Source organism: Acromyrmex echinatior, chromosome 8, assembly GCF_024713525.1.
Source record: "Acromyrmex echinatior isolate Ae372 chromosome 8, ASM2471352v2, whole genome shotgun sequence".
Taxonomy (NCBI): domain Eukaryota; kingdom Metazoa; phylum Arthropoda; class Insecta; order Hymenoptera; family Formicidae; genus Acromyrmex; species Acromyrmex echinatior.
The window spans coordinates 10,858,873-10,885,710 of record NC_141859.1 but is presented as its reverse complement, the minus strand read 5'-3'; the positions used below and the strand labels follow the sequence as shown (position 1 = coordinate 10,885,710).

At 35.5% G+C, this 26,838-nt stretch overlaps 1 protein-coding gene and 1 long non-coding RNA gene across 7 annotated transcripts in view; one reads left to right on the top strand and one right to left on the bottom strand.

Moving 5' to 3' along the window:
• kug (FAT atypical cadherin kugelei) overlaps positions 1-26,838 on the top strand; it is a 407,027-nt gene that overhangs the window by 334,721 nt on the left and 45,468 nt on the right. For all 6 annotated transcript variants that reach the window (XM_087408611.1, XM_087408606.1, XM_087408610.1 and 3 more), the window contains exons 4-5: positions 16,126-16,232; positions 17,896-18,100. In XM_087408611.1, coding sequence (XP_087264737.1) covers positions 16,126-16,232; positions 17,896-18,100 — 312 coding nt within the window. The remainder of the gene's footprint in view (positions 1-16,125; positions 16,233-17,895; positions 18,101-26,838) is intronic.
• Positions 13,905-26,834, bottom strand: LOC147908752 (uncharacterized). Its single transcript, XR_015545903.1, has 2 exons — positions 25,082-26,834; positions 13,905-16,226 (listed from the first exon to the last, which is right to left on the bottom strand). It is a non-coding gene; the product is annotated as an uncharacterized LOC147908752 (long non-coding RNA).

Sequence of the window (26,838 nt, the reverse complement as noted above, 5' to 3'; positions counted from 1 at the left end):
GAAATAAGAGCGGTTTGAACGGTGGCTGAGAAGCCGGCTGAGATGCACGATCCCCTTCATCTGTCGGCTTAACCATCTTCCATGTTTCATCTCTTTACACGCGACGTACTTACGAGTTTGCTCTCGCTAACGTCACATCGCCACATTTTTTAGCGCGTTTTATATCGTATAAAATGAATTGTAATCTCTTCCTTTCTGCATCGACGGATATCTCACGAATGTTTTAACGCTTTCGAAGAAAGAAAAGAGAAAAACATTATTGAAGATTATTATTCGAAGATCTTTTTATCTTTTTCAACTTTTACTTCAAATTATATAAATCGTAAGTCAATTCAATAATCAATAAAAAAGCTTCGTTATCGTCACGTTCTTTCTCGCTACAATGAATCTTCTCGCTAATTATCTGCACTAATTATGCGTTTGGTTCATGGTCTATGACTCGCGATTACGAATTAGTGTGAGTTATCGAGACGCTATGATTGAAATCACGATTTCAAGTCGATGACAGCAATTATCTGTCGAATCCGTTTTCGCTGATCTTTCGACAGTCTAAATCCACTTTTTCTACTAGATCATCATGCGACATATCGAAGAGACATCGCGGTCGTGTCAGAAAGTACAAGCCGGCTAAATTGATGTGCACATTTCTCGATTTATTCGCGAAATTATTTCGCCTCTGTTTCAACTCTTCTTTCTCCTCTCCCACTTCTTTTGTCTCTTCCTTTCACTTACACTCACTCACTGTCACTTAAATGCTCACGCATACTACAATTACATATACACATACATACACTATTAATTACATACATAACACACATTGTTAATTACATTGCTATACTTGAAATCTATATAAGAAAAATTTCTGGTTGAAAATGAAGCAAGATTCTGATTATATTAGAATTCTAAGTTGTCTCGACTAGAATTATAATACATTCAATTAGAAAATTCTGCTTTGTCCCTTTTCAACCAGAATTCCAATTAATGCAAACAGACTCTTTTTCAGTAATGCATATTTTCTAAATTTTATTCTCACTTTTGTCTTGAGGGGACATCCAGAACGTTCAATCTCTTTCTCTCTGTCTCTCTCTCACTTTCCTTCGACTCATGTTGTCGCCGAGAAACCCAAAGCGAAATCAATTTAGCTGCGGCAAAAACGCATTTGTTCGCGATACTTTTAATTAACGAGCAATCCATTGGCGGCGGGATCAGAGAATTCTAATTGGCACGAGACTGGAACATGAGATGGGTGGACAAGCCCGTTCAATGTACTCGACACTACTCGGGAATAAACTCGTCCCATACAATAGATCTCGCGAGCGAAAGGGACGTTTCCTATATCCGTCGATGAAAGATAAGGCTATGAATCAGCTTAATCACTATTAAGGATTAATTACAGCTATTCCGCTAATTATCGATAATAAAGCTTTACTGGCAATCTGAAGCAAAATGTAACCGTTAAAAAACTTCTTTCGATATAAAATCGTAAAACATTATGGGATTAAAATTCAGTCTAATCTGATCCCTCGACAATTTTAGCTGCTTTCATTGTTTTGCTTTAACAAGTACAATTAACGTGTAACAGCTTGAAATAATGGTTTCGCGCGTTATACATCCTGTTTCATTTTGACTTCAACAACATCAAATTTGTCAAATTTGTCGTCTTATTACCGACATTCGTCGTCTCATTACTGACATTTTCAATTGTTCGAGATACACAAGTGCGCGAGCGTCGGATGAGTTTCGTCTTAATATCAGAGATGAATTTCGCTATTACAATGGCATTGTGAATTAGATAGATTGCAATTTCAGATTCGTTGTGCATCTCCGCGTGTAATCAGATCCGAAGCGCGTTCCTCTAAGACTCTATTTAACATAATTATGCGTGCGTGAAGGAAAAAATAAATCACAAAGGTATCGAGTTCTCGCAACTCTCCTGCCTCTTCCTGAACGAGACGAGAAACCGTGTCTCTCGGGTACGTCGTGATATTATCTCGTATAGAGATGCTGGACGCGCCTGCGCCTCTTTGATTTTTCTTGAGAAGACGAAAACCTCTTCTGGTAATCCTCTGGTGTCCGGTGACGAAATTGCACCGGAGTCCGTTTATCTATCTGTCCGGTTGTCCAGACTATCTACGTAGTAGGGATCCTCAGCCGCGAAAGACGGCACGTGTAGCACGTGTCACGTCTGACATGGACCATCAGTCACGGGCGAGAGACACGTTTCTAGGAAGCCGCGCGCCACACCTCGCACCACCCTCGTCGTCCACTGTCTGCATGGAATCCCTCCGGTGCGCATCCCTCGATGCCGCCGTATGCACGCGATGCAACCCGATGGAGAATTGCATCGCGCGGATCGTTGAATACCGAACGCGAAACTCCCTCGAGACACCTGAATACTACGAAATACCACGCGAAATATTGTTATGAAATTTTGTTCGATCGCACACACGTGCGTCCAGGATAGGCACGCGTGTTAATTCTTTCCATTGTAAGCACAAAGAATGGAACTTTCCTGAAAGCATACCGTCTGCATACCGTTCTCCGATTAGTGTTTGATAGAACGTGATAAATTGGTGATAAAATAAGTGTAGAGGGATAGCAAAATATAATTACTTAGCTCTTGTATTCTTTATTCAACTTGATGTTTTATGTCTAATTGGGATATACGGCATTTTTAATGGGTGGGATCGATTGTCCTGCAAAGCATATAAAGTGTAGATTGTATTCTGTGCATTAAATGCGATAAATGCATTATATGGAACATGTACTTTATATTATGACACGTACATTTTATTACGAGTCGACGCCAGAAATTGATAATAAAATTGTAATTGTCTAATTTTTTTTCATTTTTTATATAAAATCATGCAATCTACATGGATTGCGTCTATATTTTAATTCTGGAATAGGATTTGCAAATCTGTAAAAATAATACATATGAAAAATTACTATAAAAATTATTGCGTTTGATTGATAAAACAGATCACTAATTGATAATCAGTAATATTATAATACAGAACTAATTATACCTTTTTATTAGTTCAATGTTTTGAACATTTATCTTTTAGCGATAAATCGCGTAAGAAAATGGCATAATTGCCCTGTTGTAAAACTAGATTAACCGTTCTAGCTCCATGATACATTGTATACCACACGTTTTCGCCAGTTTCAAACACATAATTTATTTTTGCACGCCGTGGCCATCTAAAGTTGCAACGCGCAAAATTACAACAGGGTGACAGGTGTCATATATTTCCAGGGCCTGGTCTTTGCACTCATGAAACATCCGCGTCAGGCCATCGTCTACTTCATTAAAAGTTTGGTAATTAGCATTTTTATTCAGTTTTCAAACTTTACAAGCGCTGAGCTGTGTCCGCGCCTCTCGATATACGCTCGTGCATAAGAAAATCACGCGGATGCGCCGCGCCGTTGCAGCTTAAATTTATACGCGAGTAAATTTCGCACAACCCATGACAAGGATGTATATCTCAGGTCAGTTATAGCCGCAAACGAATTTGCATTTCTAACTGATGGTTTTCTAGCAACAAACAATCTCTAAGAACGACCGAAACTCTTATCTTTTATCACGAATGATTTTTATCGTAGCGAACTAAGGTCAGATTCAGGTCTCGTCGATTTCTGGTCTCGATGCGCTTTTTCGACTTCGAGCAGAAACGGTTCAATGATTGCTGCACGTTAAAGATGAAACATAGACACACACACACACACACACACACACACACACACACACACACACGTCGTTTACACGTCGACGGAATACGGCCACGATTTCGTGAAAGATCCATGAACCGTTGAATTTTCCTTAGAAACGATGATTACGAGAGATATGAGCTGCCCCGTTCTTCAGTTCTAATACCATGACAGCGTCAATCAAACGGAAAGGAAAACATTGGAACTTTGACTGTGTGAAATAAAACTCGATCGTGTCTCGTTCGCTCGATACCTCTCTTATCCAACTATTTACGGATAGTTCGTACGTGTGCGAGACACGTTTCGTGGTAACGTCTTTCTTTACGTATTTGGAGTTGAGATGTAAGACCAGAGCTCGGTCTTATTTCAAATAAATTTATTTAAAATATATATATTTTAAATATAGAAAAAATTAAAACGTTATTTAGTATTTATGATTTTAAATAACTTCTTCTGATCTATTTCTTATTTAATATTTTAAATACGTTTTTGGAACTTATTTTATATTTTTTATTTTAAATAAGTTGTATCAGTTTTTTTTTTCGATTTTCTATTTTAAATAATTTTCTGGAAGCTATTTTGTATTTTTTATTTTAAATAAATTGTATCAGGTATGTTACCGATCTGTCAATAAAAGTGACGGTTATTAGTTATATAAATTATAGTAGTTTATAATGAAGTACAGCATGTGTGAAATACAAAATGTATGACCCACATATGATCCATGATTGAATTTTCCACTTGTGGTTCGCGAAGAGTTAATACTACTAAATATTAATTATAGTTATAACAAAACTAAACCGTTATATTTATAAATGTATATTCATATATTCAAATAAATAAAATCATGAATATTTTATATTTACTATTTGAAACGTTTATTTAAACTACAGTGAGAGCAAAAAGTATTTGTACAAGGAAATTTCATATAAAAAAAGTCTTATTTGTAAAAAATAAATACTAATTAGCAATTTTATACAATTGAACATATTCTGTTCTAACATAAACAAATGGGCTTCGCTAAATTTCTCGACTATATGAATACTTTCCAAACAAGAATTTTTAATTTTCATTTATTTTTCAGATGATATATTTTCTATAATTAATCGCATCTTTTTGGTACATATAATTTTAAGAAACATAGTCTATTTTATTCTTTATGAAAAAATTGTTAATTATCTAATAAGAAATGAACGTCAATTAAACATCGAATTGGTGTTGAAATCATCATATCGATATTGATTCGACATTAATTTGATGACTTATTTCTCGCTGAATAATATTTACTTTTTAAAAATAAAATTTTTTAAAAAATATTTTCTCAGTACAAATACTTTTTGCATTCACTGTACATATTTCTTATTTTATATTTTAAGTAAGTTTTCGAAATCAATTTCTTATTTAAAGTAAGAAATCACCTTTGAAAATTTATTTAAAATAAAAGATAAGTTATTTTTCTACTTTAAATAAAAGTTATTCTATATTTTAAATAAATAAATGCATTTTTGGATCCTATTTCTTATTTGATATTTTTAATAAGTTCTTGGAACCTATTTTATATTTTTTATTTCAAATAAATCGTATTAGTTACTTTACCGAGCCCTGTGTAAGATACATTTCGTATTCTGCACCCCTGAAGAAGACCAAATACCCTTCTTCCCTAACACGTGATTTTATGCATTGGAAAAAGAGATTCTGATTGTATTCATTAGAATTCTGATGGAAAATAGACAAACCAGAATTTTCTGGTTGAATCTATTATAATTCTATTTGTTAAATTCATCAATTTATTAAATTCGAATTATACTGCATTATATTTGACTCAAATTTAATTTATTATTTACTAAACACATACGTTAATGTTTACTTTGAAACTAATCACAGGATTGATTTACATTTTGACACACATGGAAGTTAAAAATATTACTTAATTCAAGGGATTGTCATTGCTTTGATTTCTATCTGTAATTGAAATAACCATAATTCTGATTGATATGATTAGAATTTTCTAATTCATCCATTTTCAACCAGAAATGTTTTTCAATGCGAACACTTTGGTTCCCGTTCGTTCCTCTCTTGTAATGAGTATACCACGCAATAAGAGACACGCGATTTGGATTTCTTATCACGGTCGCGTGTCACCAGAATACGTGTGCGACAAGACTCTCGTTACGACTCGTTATGACACACAGGCGGCCAATAGTTCGCGATCAAGCCCTGGACGCACGAAATGTTTCGATCAAAAATCCAATTCCACGTTTCATAAAATATGGAATGCCATTAACTACGTAATTAACTTTCTATCTACCGCTTGGAGCCGTGGTGCAATAATGAACGTTCCGCAGGGTTGAATGGTTACATTGGAATGAATTATAAGGCATTTAAGGTAACTGCACAGTTGGAAAGTGGACATGTACATTTGGGACACGAGAAAAAACCGCGGACTTTGATGTAAAATACAACTACGCTTTTTCTGCATCGTACATACCTGGAAAAATTTCAATATGCCGATTAATCGTGCAATAACAAAAATACACGTAGTCTCAATCGATTCTCTTGGAATACAATTTACCAGAATTCGATTTAACTATATTCTCGTATATATTACATGTTTATTTCAAAGTCAAATAAATAATTAATTTTCGTGGAAATTTTCGATACTGATTGAGATACGAAAGAAGAAAAGGGAGTACTCGTCTCTAGTAGTAACTCTTGTTCCTCTTCGGGCGAGAACGATAGCATTTGCTACTCAGGATAGTGAGAGCGATAAAAAAGGGGCGGGACAGGAAAGATGTGGAAAGTCAGGAAAGTGGAACAGCAGCGGGAGAGCGAAAGAAGAAGAAGGGTACACGACGAAGGCGGATCTTACGACACCCTAACCGCCAACATAATTTCTGGTAACCCGGCTTCCTGCGTCGAGGACAGAACGGTTTCCCACTGTTAATCTGGCTAATGACGGTCCCCGAGCGGTGGTGATCATTACTTTCGCAATGCCTTTTCGCGGGTACTCGTGAAATCGTCGAGCCGCTCGTTTATATCCATCAGGAATATACCTTCGTCATAAACGTGTCATCATCGTCAGAGCCTCCGAATGATTTCTCATGAATAACACGACGACTTTCAATTTCGCCAACAATCACCGAGACGATAAATATCTTTATTCCAACCAAGAAGAAAACGTCGTTTTATCTCTCCTGTGATTAATCGCTTCGACAATTATTACACTTTTAGTTTTCTTAAGAGAGAGAGAGAGAAAGACAGAGAGACGCCAAGATTATAATTTTACATTCACCGAGGAAATAAAAGTGTTCTTGTAGAAGGTAGAAGTGCGACGCAAAATGTGCTGATATTTCTATATTCTTTCAGAGAAATTTTCTACAGGAAACGGAAGATGAAGCGTTGTAAGTGTTTTTTGCCAAATGTAATAAAACGTATCAATGTCTGTTTCAAAGCGGTTTTCGCAGCTTCTCGAACTACTTAGATTCGATTGCTTTCAAACTATATGCACACTTTAAAACTTTTCTATGTGATACGAGTATCACGAACTGGAGGAAGAATCGTCAGCCAACTTGCACATCGACGCCAACTTTCGGGAACTTTCGAACACGCAGAATCTTGGATAAACTAGTTCGGCGTGAAATTTTTTTCTTTATCCACTCGAGCCATTCACACCTTTGAAGGGTTATCAAATTTCTTATTGTAACTTCTGACCGAATGCGCGAATTTATCCATCAATTGTGAAATTTATTGTATATGCTTTATATATTAGTAGAAAACTTAATGACTTTTTTTAAAAGGTTTGTGAATAAATTATTGCTAAGATTCCATTTAATTAATTTACAATTTAGAAAAATTTCTTAAATAATTAAGATATTTGTATATAGACGAATGATAAAGATCTGTATTAAAATTTCATTGCATGCTAAATACTAGTATCTTGAATGATTATGACGATACCTTGCACATTCATATCGTTCATTATTATTTGTTACGTTTGCGGAAAATTGTTGGTACATTCTTAGATATCGCAGAACAGAGAAAAAAAAATTATTTAAAAATTATTTAAATCTCTTCTGAAAGATGTTTTTCTTTAAAAATCATGATCAAATGCATTATATAATATATCATTTATAATATTGATTATATCCAAAAATATTGAATATAATGGATAGAAATGACATTTATGTGTAGGTAATATGAATTTCGTTATCTAATGTCCGCTAGATATTTCTTTATTACTTCACGTAAATTTCCGGTAAAAGTGCTGATTAAATTGGCTCGTTGGCTATCGAAAGAGCTATAAAGATAAAGACGAACGTCTGGTAAGTAGTGCTCCTACAAAAGTTGGAAACCAGTGAAAACGGAAAAAACGTGGAACCGTTTATCTCCACTGGTGGGAAGGGATAGGACACGATGCAAGAAGATTGGACATCTCGGTAGAGTTAGAGGTATAATAATTTGTTGGAGTACCACGCGGGAGTCGAGAAAGTTTCAAGAATCATAAAAGAAAAACTCGCGAAGAATGTTTGCCAGAAGATATAATTGGTTTGTGTCGAATCCTATGGAGGATTAATTTTCGATGTCATTTATTGATATAAGTGAAAGTAGCGTAAATACGTTTGTATTATTTTCCGATTTCAGTATCATCTTTCTTGAAGGCGAAACTTTATTATTTAATTAATTTATTTTTTTATTAAAGATCTTTCTTTTCTATTCTATCATTAAATTAGAGATAATACATACGTTATATATTTGCAGATTTTTCTTATCTTGTCTACTTGCGATCTTATGACTTTTTTTAAAGCAGATATTCGATTACTCCAATGACAGTATTTTTTAAATGGCAAGCTTACCTTTCTATCAAATAGCAAATTTTATTTATTTGAAATACTAGTCTTACTTTTCGCCTTTCCATTATACTTTCAATTCTGATTTAAAAGCTACATCGCTCCTTTATATGCGGTGTATACCGTTACGTGAATCTAATCGTTAAAAGGTTTCCACGGAAACGCATTTCAATCGAATGTTGACGATATGCCCGCGGCAATTTAAATCTCGAGCGTATCGAGATTCGGTCGAGCGGACACGTATATCTCGTAATTTCGCTTCTAGTGGCGCTTTTATCCACTGGCGATTTACGGTTTGTATTTTTTCTCGACATTCGTCAAATGTGCGAGACTCCTGCGCATATAGTAATATCGTATGCGAAATAACAGAATGCAAAAAACGCATAACTTGTTTAAATTTTTTGCACACATTACTTAAAGCGTAAAAATTTGTCATACAAATTTGTTTATCGACTAAAATTACGATTATAATAGTAAGGAAAATATAATTATCTCTTTCATTTACGAATTTCCTGTATTAATCCTGACTCCGTTTAGATCCTACGAAACTTTGTCGTTTAATTCCCTCGGATTACAATTTAATCAGCGTGAGTATCACGAAGGTAATACGATATAAACTTTAAACGCACGTAACAATATTTTGTATTTACAAACTAATGGACGTATTATTAACATCTTAAACCTTTAACAATATGTACTTTGTATCTTTTACAGCAATCTACATCTTTGAACTTTAACTTTTTACACGGAGAATTTTCTTTTCACATTTACTCTGAAAATATGATAATTGTGGTACAATACAATATTTTTATCATACACTTCAGTAAAATTAATCAAATTTATTTTATACTTTATTGTTTTTTTATTTTATACTTTATTGTTTTATTAATGAATGAGAGAGATTTAAAATTCTTATTAATTAAAATTCTTCAAAATACAATGTTATCCCGCAGCTATCATATTTCCAGGGTAAACTCTAAGAAAAAATTCGTTCATGTAGCGATCGTGAAACTTTTTCTCTAAAGTGATAATCTGAAAAATGAAAATTTTTTGCATTACCTTCAATGATAAAAATTTTTACTTTTCAAGTTTCCGCCTTAGGGAAAAACTTACACTACTCAAATTTTTATATTGTTTCGAACTGTATAAAAATATGAAAAAAAATCTTGCATATTTGTAAAAGCTTTAACAAGTTTTTATTCTAAAAATCGAGTTTTATTTGAGAGACTTACTTTTTTATAGATTTACATTTTTCTACCAAAATTTACAATAAAAAAATTAACTGTCCCTCAAAATTCCACATTGCCGGCGGAGATTGAATTTTGACTTTATCATCCATTTGTAATTCTTTATACGTATTTATCTAAACAAAATAATATATTTCGATGAGCATTAAATAAATGATTGAGACATTTATGATGATGACTCGTAACATTATTTCTAGCATCAGTAACGAGATAACAAATAAAGCCCAATTAGTATAATCTATTCTCGCTGCAGCTTTTCTCGCTACAAGCATTCATTAATCCCTGATATTCCATCGAATATCAATCATCACTCAACAATAATTGTCCGAGAGAACGATAGTCCTTGTTAACGCTTCGTGAACGTTTATAGGGCATATTGCCAACGAGATAATGCCAAGAGTGTCAATGACGAATCCCGGCTTAACGATCAGACGAACACAAGGTTGCGTCAAGATCTCGAGAAATTTCTCAGGAAAGATGAGAGTGGCGAAAGAGGACAGACAGGACACCAGATGAAAGAGCGGAAGGAAGGCAGTACCCCGGGCCAAAAATTAAACGACCAAGAGTTCGATTACAGCTACACGTTCTCTGCTCGGAAAGCTATCAGCCGTATCCTCCTCGCACTTCCGCCGAGAACGGCTTCGTCGTTACTCGAACAAAAGAGTCACGCCAAAAACGAATTCTATAGTTCGCTCGACGAGACGGTCTTTACCGGTCTCAAGCAGCGAATGGCATCCAGCTCTTACAGGAAAGTCGCGAGGAAAAATTGCCAAACAGCTGTCTCGATTGTGTACTGTCCGGTTATTTTTCCTCTTTGGCACAATATATATTTGGAAATACGAGTTGACAATTTCCTTTTCTTTGTTTATTTATTCTTCTTTATTTTTCTGAGTATATATATATATATATATATATATATATATATATATTGTTAAATATTAAAAGAGAAAATTTGAACCAAACCTTTAATTTAAATCTTTTCTTTGAATTAAATAAACATTTTGTTATTTTTAACTTTTATGTGTGTCAAAATATTTAATACAAAACGTATGGTTAACAAAAACAGTTACAGTTAATTCATTTCTGTAGCTGAGTTGCTTAGTTTTAAAATAAACAACGTCCATGTTAATGCATATTACTCTCTAAAACTTTTAGAGTGTATCTCACTCTGAAGAATGAAATCTCACTCCTATCTCGAGGCGCCATATTAATTGCATCAGATTAATTGTATAAATGTATAGCAATTAATCTGTTATACAAGCAAAATAACGCTTCAAGATAGTCGAGTTTCTTTTTTAAAACTCAATTTTCACTTCTCAGAATGAGATTCCATTTTAAAGAATGTACTCAGTAAATAATAATTTACTTTTGAGTAAAATTTAATATGTTTTTTAAGTTAAATTATGTATAGGGATGTTTGAGCTGTACAATAATTAACTAAAAGTTAATGAAGTTTAAAAATATGTTTCCTTGTTTTTATTTCAAAGATAAAAAATTTTGATCGTAAAATCAACTGCAAATAAACAACGAATAATTTGCTTATAATAATTTATACAGCACAATGATCATATTTTGCTGCAGTTTTAAGTAAGTAACTTTTAAATGTGTAAGTGGATCCAAATAAACTTTTGCAAAAATATTTATTGAAATTTTATTATTATATGTAAAAAAAATTGATTTAATTTGTATATTTGCTATATTTTTGTATCAAATTTGCAGATAAATACTACAAAACGCCATTTTACATAAAAATCAATGTAAACAATAAATTAAATACATTGAAATGAATAAAAAAATTGTATTTACACAGATGTTCAGGCGTAATTATTGAATAATCTATTTTTTATAATGTTTGAGATGTAACATACATCATTGGTTTAGTTAAAACGATATATTAAATAGGAGCAGTGGCGATATAGAAATTATTAAAAATAACTCAAATTAGGTATGATTTGACATAAGAAATAGTATACATAGAAATTGTACGATTTGCCGTCACATTTTACCGATAGAATCGCGAGGCAGCACGAAATCCAAGTGAACGAGAGCTCTTCAACATTTCGTTACATTGCATAACGTACGTATCTACTTCGTTGCTATATATCGCTCATGCGCATCTCGGGAGTTGCAATCAGCGCGCAGGCACACATTAAATACGATCCCTGGCGCGCTATTAAATGCTGCACGCGCCTTCATCAGCTGTCTGAACGAATAGATGAACACGAAGGAGCCCGGGAGATTTGCCGAAGCACCACGTGCATCTTCGTGATGAAATCCGATAGGAATACAACGTTCAACGGTTCACGTTGCGAATGCACTGATGTAAAGACGTGCATCATATATTTCGCGAAGAATAATTTCCTTTGCCTTTCCTCGTTGCCTCTTTTTCATAAAGTCATTCGATATGAGCGATACGAATTTTCGTCTTTCTGAAATAATATCAATACATTTCGCTGCAAGGGTCGAATCTCCGTAATTTCCAATGATATGTGATAAGGGATGTTCTATCAGCTGAAGTTTTACATGCGGACTGCTATTTTATTCTTATCAATCTGTAATATCCACAGATTTCTAGAAATATCTATATATATCGCTATACCTTCGTAAAATGAACGTGAAGTCAATTTTAGCTAATTTAATAGGAAAAGAGATGACTGTCATCTTTACCTGGTCATGACCGAACTATTATAGCACACCTAAATAAACGTGTAATTATTCGTTATAGATTTTATTTTTGTATTTGCAATGAATAACTGCACACTTTGCAAAAAAAGTTTAGTTCTTACTTACAATCATAAAAGATATACAATTATATCCGGGTGATCTTCATAGATTAACACCGACACTTACAAAGCATCACAAAATACTGTTAAATTCATAATGTCGAATTATATTCAATTCAAGTTATTTTTAATGAATTTTATAAGTCGCCACTGTGCTATTCAATATGTTAATCTATTACAATGCAGTGGGACAATTTCTCAAGAAAATATTGGGTCATCTAAAAAGTATCCGCGGTTTTTTGTCACTAGATGGTGTTGATGGTCAACACATAATATTATATTTGATTCAAATTTAATTATTTATTAAATGCATGTTATAATATGGACGTTATTTACTTAACTAACTACAATGATTTGATACATAACAATAAAAATTCAATAAAGATAAATATTTAGCACTCATGACATTTTGTTATTTTTATACAAGGAATTTGCCATTAATTACTCTTTTGATATCTAACAATGTATGTGAAACTCTCCGCACGAAATAGCTGTAACGCATTACGTTAAGTATTGATCTTAAAATTGAGTATGCACGTAACAGTAAACTTGTTATGTTAATGCACAAAGAAACTCGTGAAGTAATGTTTAATGTTTAATGAGTTTTAATTTACAATCAGTACTTAATGTAACGTACACCGAAAAAATTGTATTCTCAACTTAAGAATTTCCCACTATTTATAATATTCTCTTCTAAAATAAGCGCTAAAAGGATTTTCTTAACTTCAGAGGGAATTCTGTTGAAGAATAGATTAGTACAGATATTCTGAACTAATAAGAATATATTAAGAATATTAGTTAAGTGAATTACTTTTATTAAGAATATCATATACAGCACATTTGAAAACGATTAGCAATCTAATAATCTATACGAGTATATTTATTTTTTGATATCATCGAAACCGTTAAATCATTATTTAACGTATTAATTTGCTGCCTTGGCTACGCTTCTCGTTCTGTTTCAATGCATTCCAATGCACAATCACACAAAGGAAGATTAGAGACAAAAAAATGACTTTAAACACAAATACAAAAATAAATAATTTTAAAGTATTCAACCTTACTGGATTTTTTAAATCTATCAATCATATTTGAAAATCTTAAATATAAAAACTAATTATTAAGGATATAAAAACGTAATTCATGCATAAATATAATAGTTCAGAAACTTACTTATAAACATCTCCATCAAATCGGTTAACTCCTCTTCCTCACTTCACTATCTTGTCATACAGTTAGTAACTTCTTAGTTTCAAGAGAATATTCTAAAAATACTAACAGAAAGAAGAAAATATTTTATTTATTAAGAATACGTGTTAAGAAGGTATAAAAAGTATATAATTCTCTTAAGTTGAGAATACAATTTTTTCGGTGTAACGTAATGTAACGTATTATATAGTTATACGGATGTTCTTGTATGGAGAACTTAACATGGTCTCCTTGGCTTCAACTTGATCCATAATAATAATAACTTGTTAGCAGTATAGATATTTTTATAGAAATTTGTGGTAACATTTGTGTTATTCATAAGAGGCTAAACATTTGATGAATATTTACTCGCATGGATCTTACCGAAACAAGCTGTCGCGGAAAAATCTACATTTCATATCGTTGCAGATTATTCCTTGGAATGCCAGACATATCTTATTTTGTAAGAATTATAGTATTGAAATTTATTAAGAATTACAGTATATTAGTGTACGAGAAAAATTCATTTTTTTAATCACAGATCCGTATTGCCATACGTAAGTGAGTGCAGCTCGTTTTCCTACTAAATTCTCGCATTATATGAGGATCCTGTATAAATCGCGTTTACGGTACTAAATTTAATGCATTTGCCGACTCGCTTGCTATTAAATACCGCACGTGTCTTCATCTGCTTCTTCCATAGTCAAATGAATAGGAGAGCCGCATATATAATGCCGAAATAACGACGTCGTAGGAGAGCACAGGAGGAGCAATGAAGCATAGCAGCATGGCGCTATTATATAGCAACGTTCATTTGCGGTTAATTAAGATTTAACAATTTCCACGGTAAATTCAGCTACTCGAAACGCCCGTTTCGTTTCGCTGCTCGCAAAAGTGTATCCTTTTCCGACGATGTTAATTACACTACGCGTGGCGATACGTATTTCACCCGCGTGGTAAGGCTTCTCGTTGAACATTTGTACAAACGGCCGCACATGCATCCGAATGTGTGATTACAACATAAAGGAGAAACTATAAAAAAATATATTCCCTCTTTTCCGTGTCATGTGTGCTAACTGCAAGCAGACCGCGAACCTGGCAACGAGAAATGCGGCTATGATTCCAGCACGCACGCGATGCAACGGAAGCTGCAAGGAAAAACGCGGTAACAAAACCACATGCTTAACGCGAGGCTTGGTGCTACGTGTATCTTTTGAAAAAAAAAAAAAAAAATAATAATAAACGAAACAAAACGGAAAAGCTCTAGTTTGCACAACCAGGATGCAAGGGTGTGGAGCGTCGTACTCGGAGCGAAACGAGCGGGTGAAGCAGTGAAACTCCCGCCGCGCCGCGCCAGCTCGATCGGGACTCGAGAATATTTATGACTCGCGGCGGCGATCCGCACGAATCCGCCGATTTCTAATTAACGCTCGTTACATGCTCCGGTAGACTCGAAGATCGAGTCCGTTATCCCGGTTAGCGATCGACGTTGAAACCTTGAAATGGTGGGTTCGATGTCTCGCTAATTGCACGACGACCGAAACCGCGAAGACTCCGGACTCGACTTTTGCACCGACCAAGGAAGACGTTGATTATCAGCATTACAAATCGCAAGTTGTAGTCTTCGTTGCTTCTTGATTCTGTCGCTACGAAATGAACACGGGAGCGCGACGTTGCTAAGTAATCGAGCGCGTCATCGCGAACGACGCTGCTTAATCGCTATTAATTCCTCGCGTTAATCCGGAGTGATGGTTAAACAAAACCGCGAGGAGCATAGAACGCGGAATACCGGGCCCATGCGCAAGAAACTACCGGTGCATCCGGCGAAATCCCGGCAAAAAGCCGAGTCGCGGGCACCGCTGATGTGTTAACGGCAGGAATGCGGTTCGATTTTTGCGCTGTTCGCTCGATTGGTGACTCGCCGACCGAGTGCACGTATACGTGCGCATTTAGCAGTACGATGACGTGCCCGCCGGTCGGCTCTCTTGTTACCGACCACCTCGCACAAGGTAGAAATACTACGCCGCCTCCTTTTTTTCTCCACTCGAACCGGCCGCCTTCCGTTCATTTCGAGTACGGACTACGGGGAAATAACGAACGCCAGAGTGCAAAGGTCTCGTAATACGGTGATTATTTTACGTTCTTATTGATTCCATTTCGAGAAAGCCGCCTGACGGGCTCGTACCTGCCATATGTTTCATTACACGGACGGAATCGATCGAAATAAAGTGAATTATTTCGAAATATTAAAAGATAGATGATCAAGATATTATCGTCGAACAGCTTATGTTCGTTTGCCATGTTCATTCTGATTCCCGAGTTAATTGCGCGGTTCTCCGCTTGTTGCAGGAAACATCAGGACCAAGGCGGTGCTCGACGTCGAGACGAAGAGGGGATACTGGTTAACCGTTTACGCCCAGGATCACGGAGTGGTTCCGTTGAGTTCGAGTCTGCAAGTAAGTTTCAGCAATGGATCGTAAATTATAGAGATTGTTGAAAAAAAGAAGTATTAGAAAAATCTTAGATATACACTAAGTAGGAACTAACATCGTTCTCGATTAACGAGCTATTTAATCAAATGGTTATTGCTGTTTCCATTTTACCATTCCCTTTATTTTTAACACAATTAAAAAAATTAATTTTATTGCAATTCAACAATTAGTTTCACCGTTCGCGCACATCACTCTTCTTCGCTGCTATACAGATAAACAATCGATTAATTACTTTCGAAGCAAATTTATAATTGTTAAAATTATAAGAGATGGAAAAAAAGTTTTCAATAAAAGTTTCATGAATATAAAAATATTTTATAATAATGATAAAAAATTGTTTTATTTAATAAATAATTTTTATTTAAAAAATAAGAAATTAAAAACTATTCTTTATCATTATACAAAGTATTCTTAAAATTATTCATTTACTGAAAACATTTTAATTTTTTATAGTTTCGATGATATTCGCTCCAAAAGAAACTCATTTTAAAAATTCAGGGAGTGAAACACTCCTTTTTATCAAAGGAGTGTTTCATCCCCTAAAAGTGCGTCGCTCACACTGATTGCAAAGCCAAATGACATAAATTAAGATAACGAACAAAAAAAACCACAAAGAAAGATTGACAAATAAGGACACTTTCCAATTGCTTGTCACATCTTAACTTAAACGTAGCAAATTAATTCATTTATTTTCAGTATTAATAAATAATTCAACTCTTTTAATTACATATTCTTTGTTGTCACAATAATCCCATAACCTTGAAAGAATTAAATTATTTATTAACACTGAAAATATGAAAACTGATGAAAATATGACACGGTATACATCCGACTATCCTCGAACTGAGTACGGATGTGTAGCATTGTGTCGATGATATTACGGCAATTAGTGCAGTTGAATGCAAATCGGTTTTCATATTTTCAATGTTATCAAATAATTTAATTCTTTCAAGGTTATGAGGTTATTGTGATAACAAAGAATATACAATTAAAAGAGTTAAAAGAATTAAATTTAATATTCTTGAGGCATCCACGGATGCTTTCTATATAAAGTTATGTGTTTCGCGGATTTTCTTCATGTCCAGATCCATTCTTGGAATGCCAATGTTTCGTGAACCTTGCAGAACCTTCCACTTCATCAAGACGAGGAACAGCCTGAGCTGTTCCTCCAGACCGTTCTTTTTATTTAAATTATTTATTAATACTGAAAATATATGAATTAATTTGCTACGTTTGTGTCAAGATGTGTCAAACAATTGGAAAGCACCCTAAATAAGAAAAAGACAAACGTGGATGAATAATTATACTTAATTGTGAATAATTAAAATAAAAGATTATAAAAGAAAATAAAAATAAGACAAAGTCAAAAAGGCAATCAATGATTTAAAAGTAATAAAACGAAAACTGCTAAAATTATCATTATGGAAATCCAAGTTACAGTTTCTTTTTTTTAACTCCTCCGAAGGTACGAGATAAAAAACTGAGTGCAATTGCATTCGATATCGAGATATTCCAAACAAAGTTGCGACTTCTTCTCTTTTTTCCCCAGTCACGAATTTAATTTAACAAACGCGCGATGATTTATTTAATGGCTGATGAATGAATGTCTCTCTCCGCACTTGTACAGGTCTATGTCGAAGTGCTGGACGAGAATGATAACACGCCGCTGACCGAGCTGCCAGTTTACTATCCATCCGTGCCCGAGAACTCGCCCGCCAGCGTGAGCGTCCTGCAGATCCACGCCTTTGATCACGACGTCTCGCCCCAGCAATTCGTCTTCACCATCAGCAGCGGCAATCCGGAGGGATATTTTCTCATCAACTCCACCACCGGTAAGTCCCGAGCGTACAGTTCGCGTATCGCATCGACGGCAAAAATGACCGGTCTCGCGGCAGGATCAGAATGACGGCGTCGTCTTTAGCCACACCCGGTAGCCGGTAATGAGTTTCAATCTTGCTGGACGAGAGTTTTAATAGATCCGTTACGTGGAACCGGGAGATTGGCCGCTTCTGTGAAAAGAGAATTCATTCGAATTCTCGTTCGTTATCAGTCAAATCGAAGGATGAAATATTGACTCGATTCTATACTCTCGAAAAGTGAATCAGTGTATTATTATTGAAAAACGATAGATATTCACTGATGATTACAACAATAAGTGTAACACTAAAGTCACTGATTCACTTTTAGAGGGTATATATACTGTCGATGACTCCGTATCGTAGAAACGTAGAGAAAATATAGTTTCCGACAGATAGACGCGCACGATCTATCTTTATTTTAATGACTTGCTTCTCTCGGACTTAATAACGCGATTCCGCGATATATAAGCGCGTTTAAAGATATGTTGTTCTTACCTCACTTGACCGTGCATGCAAATCCGAATGATCGAACGTCGTCCATATTCATCAGTCCTTTATCGTTTCGCTTAGCCTTCCTCCTCGCGTGAGACGTTCGAGAATTATATTATAAACGATGGGAATGCCTATCTTGCAAGCTCGTTAGATCTGGGACATCGTCATGCTTTTGACTTCGAAACCTTCGTAAATAACGTAAGAGAATAACGTTACGTTGTTTAGCGCGACAAAATAATACATGAGAACGGATGTGGAACGGAAAATACGTAATGCGCGGCAAACAAGAACTTTATATTTTCGCACGCCAGGGACTTCGCGGATGGAGCGCCACTTAAAGTTAAAAATATACGATAAGAATTTTAAAGCGATGAGGTTGCTGGTTTATTGAAACGGGTATTATTTTCATCTGTCGAAATCCGAAAGTTCTCGAAATGATGCTGGTTCTTTACCGATTCCTGGCACTCAACCAGGCGTATCCTTACAAACAACGGAAATCTCGTATTCTTCGAAAGTTGTTTGCGATTGGTATTAGTATGCAAAATGAAAGTCGGTTATACCGAGGAGATGGTTCACAATGGAAGAAGTCGGCCGACGTTTGATTTGTATTCATCACCGTCAACCAATCCCCGGAAACTTCCCCTCCGTCAGCTGGCCAATTCGTTTCGCGTGCTATCCGTCCGCGAAACTTTTAATGTTCGAGATTGCGCAAAACTTGACCCGGCTCACCCGCGGGTGGCGACCTTTTGTCATTTCACATGCGAGGAGAAAATGGAGCGAACGGTCGATTGACCGAACCTTAAAACATGGCCCGACATATGTGGTATTGCGGTTGTTCTTCACCATATATCAAACGGAAATATTTGGTTATAACCAATCAATCGGCTATAAATGTCATCGGGTTAATCAATGTTATCATTGATCAAGTAGCACACTCTCTAAATCTGAATCAGTGGATAATCACTGATATCAGTGCCAAGTATGTCACTGGTAATCAGTGAGAATTAAATGTGAGATCCTTGACCTAGCGCTAATCTTTATTATGTGATCTAATTAACCTTTTTTTAGTGCTTAAATTCAATGAATATGGTATTGGAAGATTAAAATTAACATGCAAATATTAGTATTTTAGTTATATTAATGCTTTTCCTTTTTGAACTTCACTGATTATAAGTGTCAAGTATGTCACTGGGTAATTAGTGACTATCCACTGATTCAGATTTATAGAGCACGAATTTTATTTTTATATGGTTATTAAAGCTTGATCTCGGAAAGTCAAAATACATTCACATTACAGTAATTATTTCTATCTTTGATATACTTTATTTATTTATATACAGATAAAAACAATTTCAAAAATCGATTTCTTTCCTTTGTCTCTCGATTTTTTATTGTATTATACTTTTTATGTGCATTTAGATATTACATTTATTATAACAGATAATAATAGTGAAAAATTTATTTATTATTAATAACAGATTTTAATTGTTAGATGCAGGTTATTTCATTCTTTTAACAAAAATTGAGGAAGTTAAGTGATTAGATATTGGAAAAGAATAATATTATTGATTATAATAAATCAAGAAGAAATATGAGGTATCACATTCTTTGCTGCAATTTCATTCTTATGGAATAATTAAATGTTAATATATTCATTCATTAAACAGGATTATACATTCTTATTCCTAATAACTTTTATAAGCTTTATATATTCTGTTTTCACGCTTTTGACCTAATTACTATTTAGATCTTAAAATAATGTGATTGGAATCTGAATAGTTGCGCTACTGCTTACTGGTTGTGCAGAAGACAAAACATTCAGAAGATAAACAATAATTTTATTTTATTTATTGTTAATGTCCACTGGTTCTTTGTCTCTTGAAGTAAATTATCTGTTAATGAATTTGTTAATATCATGTTAATAACAGTATTTTTACAATTTAATCCTCTTATTGTCAATGTCTACTGGACATTTTTTATCTTTAAAATACCGTCTATGATGCCAATAATGGTGTGGTAAATTGTAAGCCTATAAAAATACCTGAATAGTCAAAATCAATGACACTGATAGATCTGTATATGTGTAAGCTATGGATTTAAAAGCGTGAGCTCTATATTACATATATTACATATAATATCGGTTAATAATTTGATCGTTTATAATTATTTTATTTGTTTGTATTAAGTAAAGAATATTTGATTTTAATTAATTTTCCGTACACACTGCTAACTATTGTACAGTGATTGTGGGATCAAATGCTCTACTTCGGCGCTTGATTATCGAATATTTTGTATGAAATATAGACGCTCGAATTGATAGTCGTTCACTTATATGATTTTATTCTCGTAAGAATAGTCGCGCAACTCATCGAGTTATCAAATAAATAAAAAGAATTCTACCATGCTGTTTGTCCACGCTGTTTCTCTCTCTAACAAATCCGTTTTTTTTTATATTATCTTGGATTACATCACGGAGATGAAAAGATTGCATCAGCGATTGGACAATAATGTCCATTACGAGATTGAATCGGATGTTTCACGATCTTTTTAGTAATAGCGAGCACACTGTCTGATGGGATGAAGTATTATTCCTTGTTTGATATTCTGAATTGGAATACATTGTCAAAGAGAAAAGTACAGATAGATATCATTGCGAGTACACGAGTCCAATGTTGTACATCGGAACTATCAGCGCTCTGTCCCAGTTTTAGCCCGACAGCAATGCTACTCCACCAACAGCAATTACTGCAATGTAATACAACGGACGGACGGGCGGACGGCTTCCAAATTCCGTGTAATACCGGCTAAATTGGTTTCCGCCACCCCGAAGAAGAGGTATCGTCGATTTTATTGCCGTTCGCCTTCGCGCGCGATGGGATTATTATTTATTACCAACGTGGCGCGTTGCCGTTTAGCGATGTCGCTCGATTTTTGCGATAGACAGAACCACCGGTTACATCGGGTTGCCCGGTTGCAACGCGATTAGTTGGACTAAAGCGGGATAAAACGGACATTTACGCCACTGCCGCGTTTATCTCCACAGAGAGCGCAATGTATCGCCTACTAGTTTCTCTGCGGCAAATACGCCGCAGATCTCTATTTACTTCGCGTTATTACGTTCCGTGGAGAATCCCGCGTATAACGAAAGCCGAGGCAACGAAAGAAATTGCGGTTTTTACTAATGACGGTGTTATGATGGCTCGGAGTCACTGTATAAGTTCAAAGAAACTATTGGATACGTGATACTCTTTGCACAGCAAGTGTAAAACTCAAGTCTCACAAACTCTGTTTAAAATTTATTTTACACGATCCAACTTAATTAGTAAATTTATATGAAGTGAATTTATATGACTTTTTTCGCAAAAAGTCCGAAAAGCTAATATTTTCAAGAAACGAAAAAATGTCTTATCTTCAAACCGTTTATTGTATATAAATATATTAATTTTTTTCTGGGCATGTAATAAATATAGGAACAAAATTTTAGGCTTTTATTAATATTTTGAAGATCCATTAATTAAAAAATATAAAATCTCTGGACTTATTTAATTCTTATACAAATTTTATATTGACCACCTATTCTATATTTATGTTCTTTTATTATACATAACATTGACATATTCAATTTCCAATTAATTTCATTGTGCATACTTCTCAATTCATTGTCTTTTTACTATTTCGTTTACTTTTTTATTTCGAATTCTTATTTGTACTTTGGACTATCTCTAAATTCATTTTAAGTCGACAATATCGAGAAAAATGAACAATCGTCGTTTTTACTGAAACGAGGTGCTGCGCGAGCTAACATTATTTCACGGGTCCATATTAAAGGGTCTTCATCGTAAAAGCGTACCATCTTTTTTTTTCGAAAAGAGTCGCGACCGGGAACTTGTTTCCGCAATTAAATCATCGGATCACTCGATTAATGCATCACCTCGCTTTTGCTACGTGCGGACGCCTCTTTCGCATCCGCATGCACACATTCCACGGGCATCAATCATCGGCCGCCGCGGTCTCTCGATTAATTTTCACGAACGCCCGATAACAAGCAAGGAGACCGAGTGAGTTTTTTTAATCTACCGGGACGCGCGTTGCAGGTAAAGGCGATGGAAAAGTCCAGGCTCGGCAAAAAGGCTACTCCATCATGCACTCTAGAATGCACGTTGAAATAACGCGTCACGGTATATAGCATGTACGTGCTTTACGATTACACTGTGTCGCCTCTCCGCCCTCATTAACATTATTATGTAGCGCAAGGCGATACCGGTGTGTTATTTTACGACTATATGTATACCTAAGACTATATGTATACCTAAGTCAGTGCGTGCACACAGAGATAAAAGTATAAGAAAGTTACTCGCGGAAGAGAGTCGTGTGTTACGTTGAAAAAAGTAATAAGCACGTACTTCTTAATGAGTAAATAAAACAAATGCTTCATTTCAAAATATATTTAATGTTTTTCCGACCATTTCAATTACGAATGCAGCGTATCTTCTATGTATTTGAATAATTTAAAATGATATTCGTACTGTTAGATATTGAAAGAAGCAATCTAATTCCTTAAACAATATTTTGATATTTTAATCTCCCATGTATATTAAAATATAAATCAATCCATTTCTGTGATTAATTTCAAAATAAATGACGTCTATAGGTATATTGTGTGCGTTCAGTAAATAATAAACTAATTTGAATCAAATTTAATACATCTTCTTGAATGAAATTGTTTAATTCCATTATTGTTTTAATTAAATTAACGTCGTATTAAGTAGAAACAATGGGTATACCTATAAAAATGGTTAAAAATAACTTAAATATAATTTGGTATTATAAACTTAACAATGCTGGAGAGATTTTTATTTAAAAAAATCTTGTTTACAGAAAATGAACAAGAAAACATAAAATTCACAATTTATTCACAATAAGTATTCTAGCTTAATATAAGTAAAGAAACTTTGTGCGAAAACCATGTTTATGATCTTAGAAATTAAATTCTCGATTATATTATACAAATACTTTTTGTGCAATAATCCAATTTGCATTTTCGTTCATTTTATTGAAATAGTATATTTTAATTTATATCTTTTTATTTTTAACATAAATAATTTTGAAAAATATATAATCTATTTTATTCATCATTAGCTATTTATTCTTCGTTAAATTGTTAATTAATGTTTACTTTTATATATATATATATATAAAATAAAAATTTTTTCAAAAGACATTTTTCCTGCACGAGTACTTTTTGAACTTACTGTATATTTTCCTTAATGGAATTTCGGATGAAAGGTAACACCCGAAATATGCTCATCGGACATGCATATATCTCAGGCGCTAACCGGCGTATTCGCACGCGGCAGTTCCCCAGTTTATAGCTAAGATGCGACGATAGAGAGAACAACGGCGTATTATACGACAGTACGAAATTAGATTAGATAGATCTTGGTCGAGTAATGCGACCTCGCTCGCGGGAACGAGCTTGCACAAACGAACGGCACACGATCTCGTATCTAGTCGGACTAATCGCCCGGTTAAGTCGCGCTTTCGGCGCGTAATGTGCCACCACGCAAAAATGTTCCCTCGCGTTGGGGTGGCTAAATAGTAGAACGTAAAACGTAGGTATTAATTAGACCCCCCGTTAAGCACTAGCGGCACGGGACGGGTAGCTTTTAGAAATCCCTGGCTTTTTGTTAAACCGACCCTGGGCGTTGCAAGTATGCCCGACTAATTTCATTAATTACGCGAAAAGTGGAGAAATATGAGATTTTATTCTGTGGATGTACGTCGCTGATTGCCAGCGATGTTATTACTATAAACGGTCGCAATTCATATCAATTCGATTGATGTATCCGCCGCTTTTAATAACGGCAACGAAAATGGCGGAACTTTATCGAAATATTAAAGTGTCTTTTTTTTTTCTCTCATTTTGATAAAAATATTATACACGTTATTTTTATACTAATGGAATACTACCGCGTGATTGAAAATATCATCGAGAGAACTCGACTTGTTAGGGGAAAAACTCCCAGTTCTTCAACCCTTTAAGTTTTTCATTCACGCCGTGAAACTCGCGATTGTCTTAATACAGGCGCCGAGACCCCTGCAGGCAAATTTCATAAAACGCTCGCCGCACCGCTCGTGAAAGACAGATAATCTTAGCTCGTCATAAGGGAATAATCCCGATAAAACTTTCTCCCAGCGAGAGATGAGCGGCCTTTAAGCGGCCTTCTCGTTGCTCCGGCGCCGTTAACCCGGAAGCATTTTTCACTATCATCATAAAATATTACTCCGTCGAGCGTTCCGCCCGGTACTTGAAGGGAGAAAACCGTCCTCGCGATGTCCATTGGGACTTACGCGCGGCAGAAAATAAATTCGTCGTTATCCCGGATAGAGAATTCATATTTTGCGACGTCGCGTCGCGATCGGCGAAATTCGTATCGCCGATAATATCGTAAATAATTTTACCTAACTGCAGTCCTTGATTTCCAATAACGAATTTCCCGCTGCCGACACGCGCGTGAGCGTGGGCGTGCATTCCTATCAGGCCGAGGGTAGATACGGCCCAGAGGGTGAGGAACGAAAACGAAAAGCAATTATTTAAATGCGTTCTACAGCCCCAGAGTTCTGTACATTCGCATTCGCGTTCGCGGCTCGATCGAACGGCATTTCCCGCAATTCCCCTTTTTTTTCCTGTCCATCGCCGCGCTTCCGCTCGCCTTCCGTACGCCTTTTCTATCAATCCCCCTTTTTTCCTCCTACTTCCCATTTCGTGATAAAAAGAACGTGCCGAACGCCGCCACGTTTGAAATTGTCGACGAAATCTACGGGAAAAAGGTGCAATTAATCGAGCCTCGAAATGGCGCGAACTCGATTAGAGCAACGGAAATTAGATTTGAAGATCTCATACTCTTCCGTGAATTGTTTCGGCGCTTTCGTTCCACCGTGGTTCAAGCGGCCCGATATAACGCAACGCGTTTGACACGCGATCGGCGTTAGCCGACGAAAACGTGAACTAGTTTGTTTTAATGACGATGCCCGGTACCGTATCAGTTGCACGAGTTCGGATTCACGCCACACTAATCATAACGGGGGCTGCAAAGCGAGAATTACGAGTTCTTCGGCACCGCCTCGTCGGCGTGGCGGATCGGAGCTCCGAGCGGAACGACAACGGCTTCCTCGTAACTCGATTAGCAGAGCTCGCGGTGTAATATAAAATCTGGGCCGTCAGTGACACTGCCGTCATCGGAAGCCGTAAGACTAATAAAAAAAAGATCACTCTGGCTTTATACAACGTGGCTGTACGCTAAAGGGCTTCTTTTTTTTTTTTGTTTGGCGATGTCGCTTTGTCGAAGCGTCACGCTTTGCGTCTCGTGAAGGTTTTTTGCGCGAGACTTACCTTTGCTAGGTAAACTTCTGTGTATCACCCTTGTGCTTATCAAAAACATCTCTTTATATCTCTAATATATTTTAATTATAATACAATATTAATTTAATATTAATTGTCTTTTCCTAAATAAATAATATAAATAATATTTGTATAACATTTAGAAATATTGTATGCTTATGAGGCATGTCTCAAAAAAAAAAAAACGTTATCAAAATTTAGGACAGTTAGCCAGAGATTTTTTCCGTTTAACAAAAAGCCAGAATTGAAATTTCCTAAAAACTGAAGAGATAACTAACCCATCATGTTATGAAAGGGTTAATTATTTTACAAACAGTATTTTGTCAAAATTGGGAAGTCTAGCGCTCGAACTGCCGTCTTCTCTTGGAACTTTTCCGCAGAGTAGTGCACCAGAAGAATTTCTCCCTTCGTCAGTTACTTCGCGTCCGCAAATTTTTGCTCAATCGAGTTTCCGAGCGGAGTTCGTGCCCATGATGAAAGGGATTCCGTGGGACGTAAAATGAAGCTCGATATCGCGGCGGTACCGTTGAAAGAGACGGGGAGTACTCGGCGCACAGCAAAATCTGAACGCTATAATTTCGTCGGGCTCGTTCCATCGGACCGATCTTTGTCTCGGTAAATGGAGGGCCTTCCGTTCGCCCGCAATTCGAGGGTTGTACCGCTTCCCTCGTCCTCCACCCGCGGGATTTTATCGAGGGAGGGTCTCGCGCAAAGTGCCACCGTTTTACTGTCCTGCCGCAGCACGAAACGCCGTTCGATCCCATTATTTATTAATCATTGAATGGTCTACTTAATCTCTGCATTATCTTCGTATTAC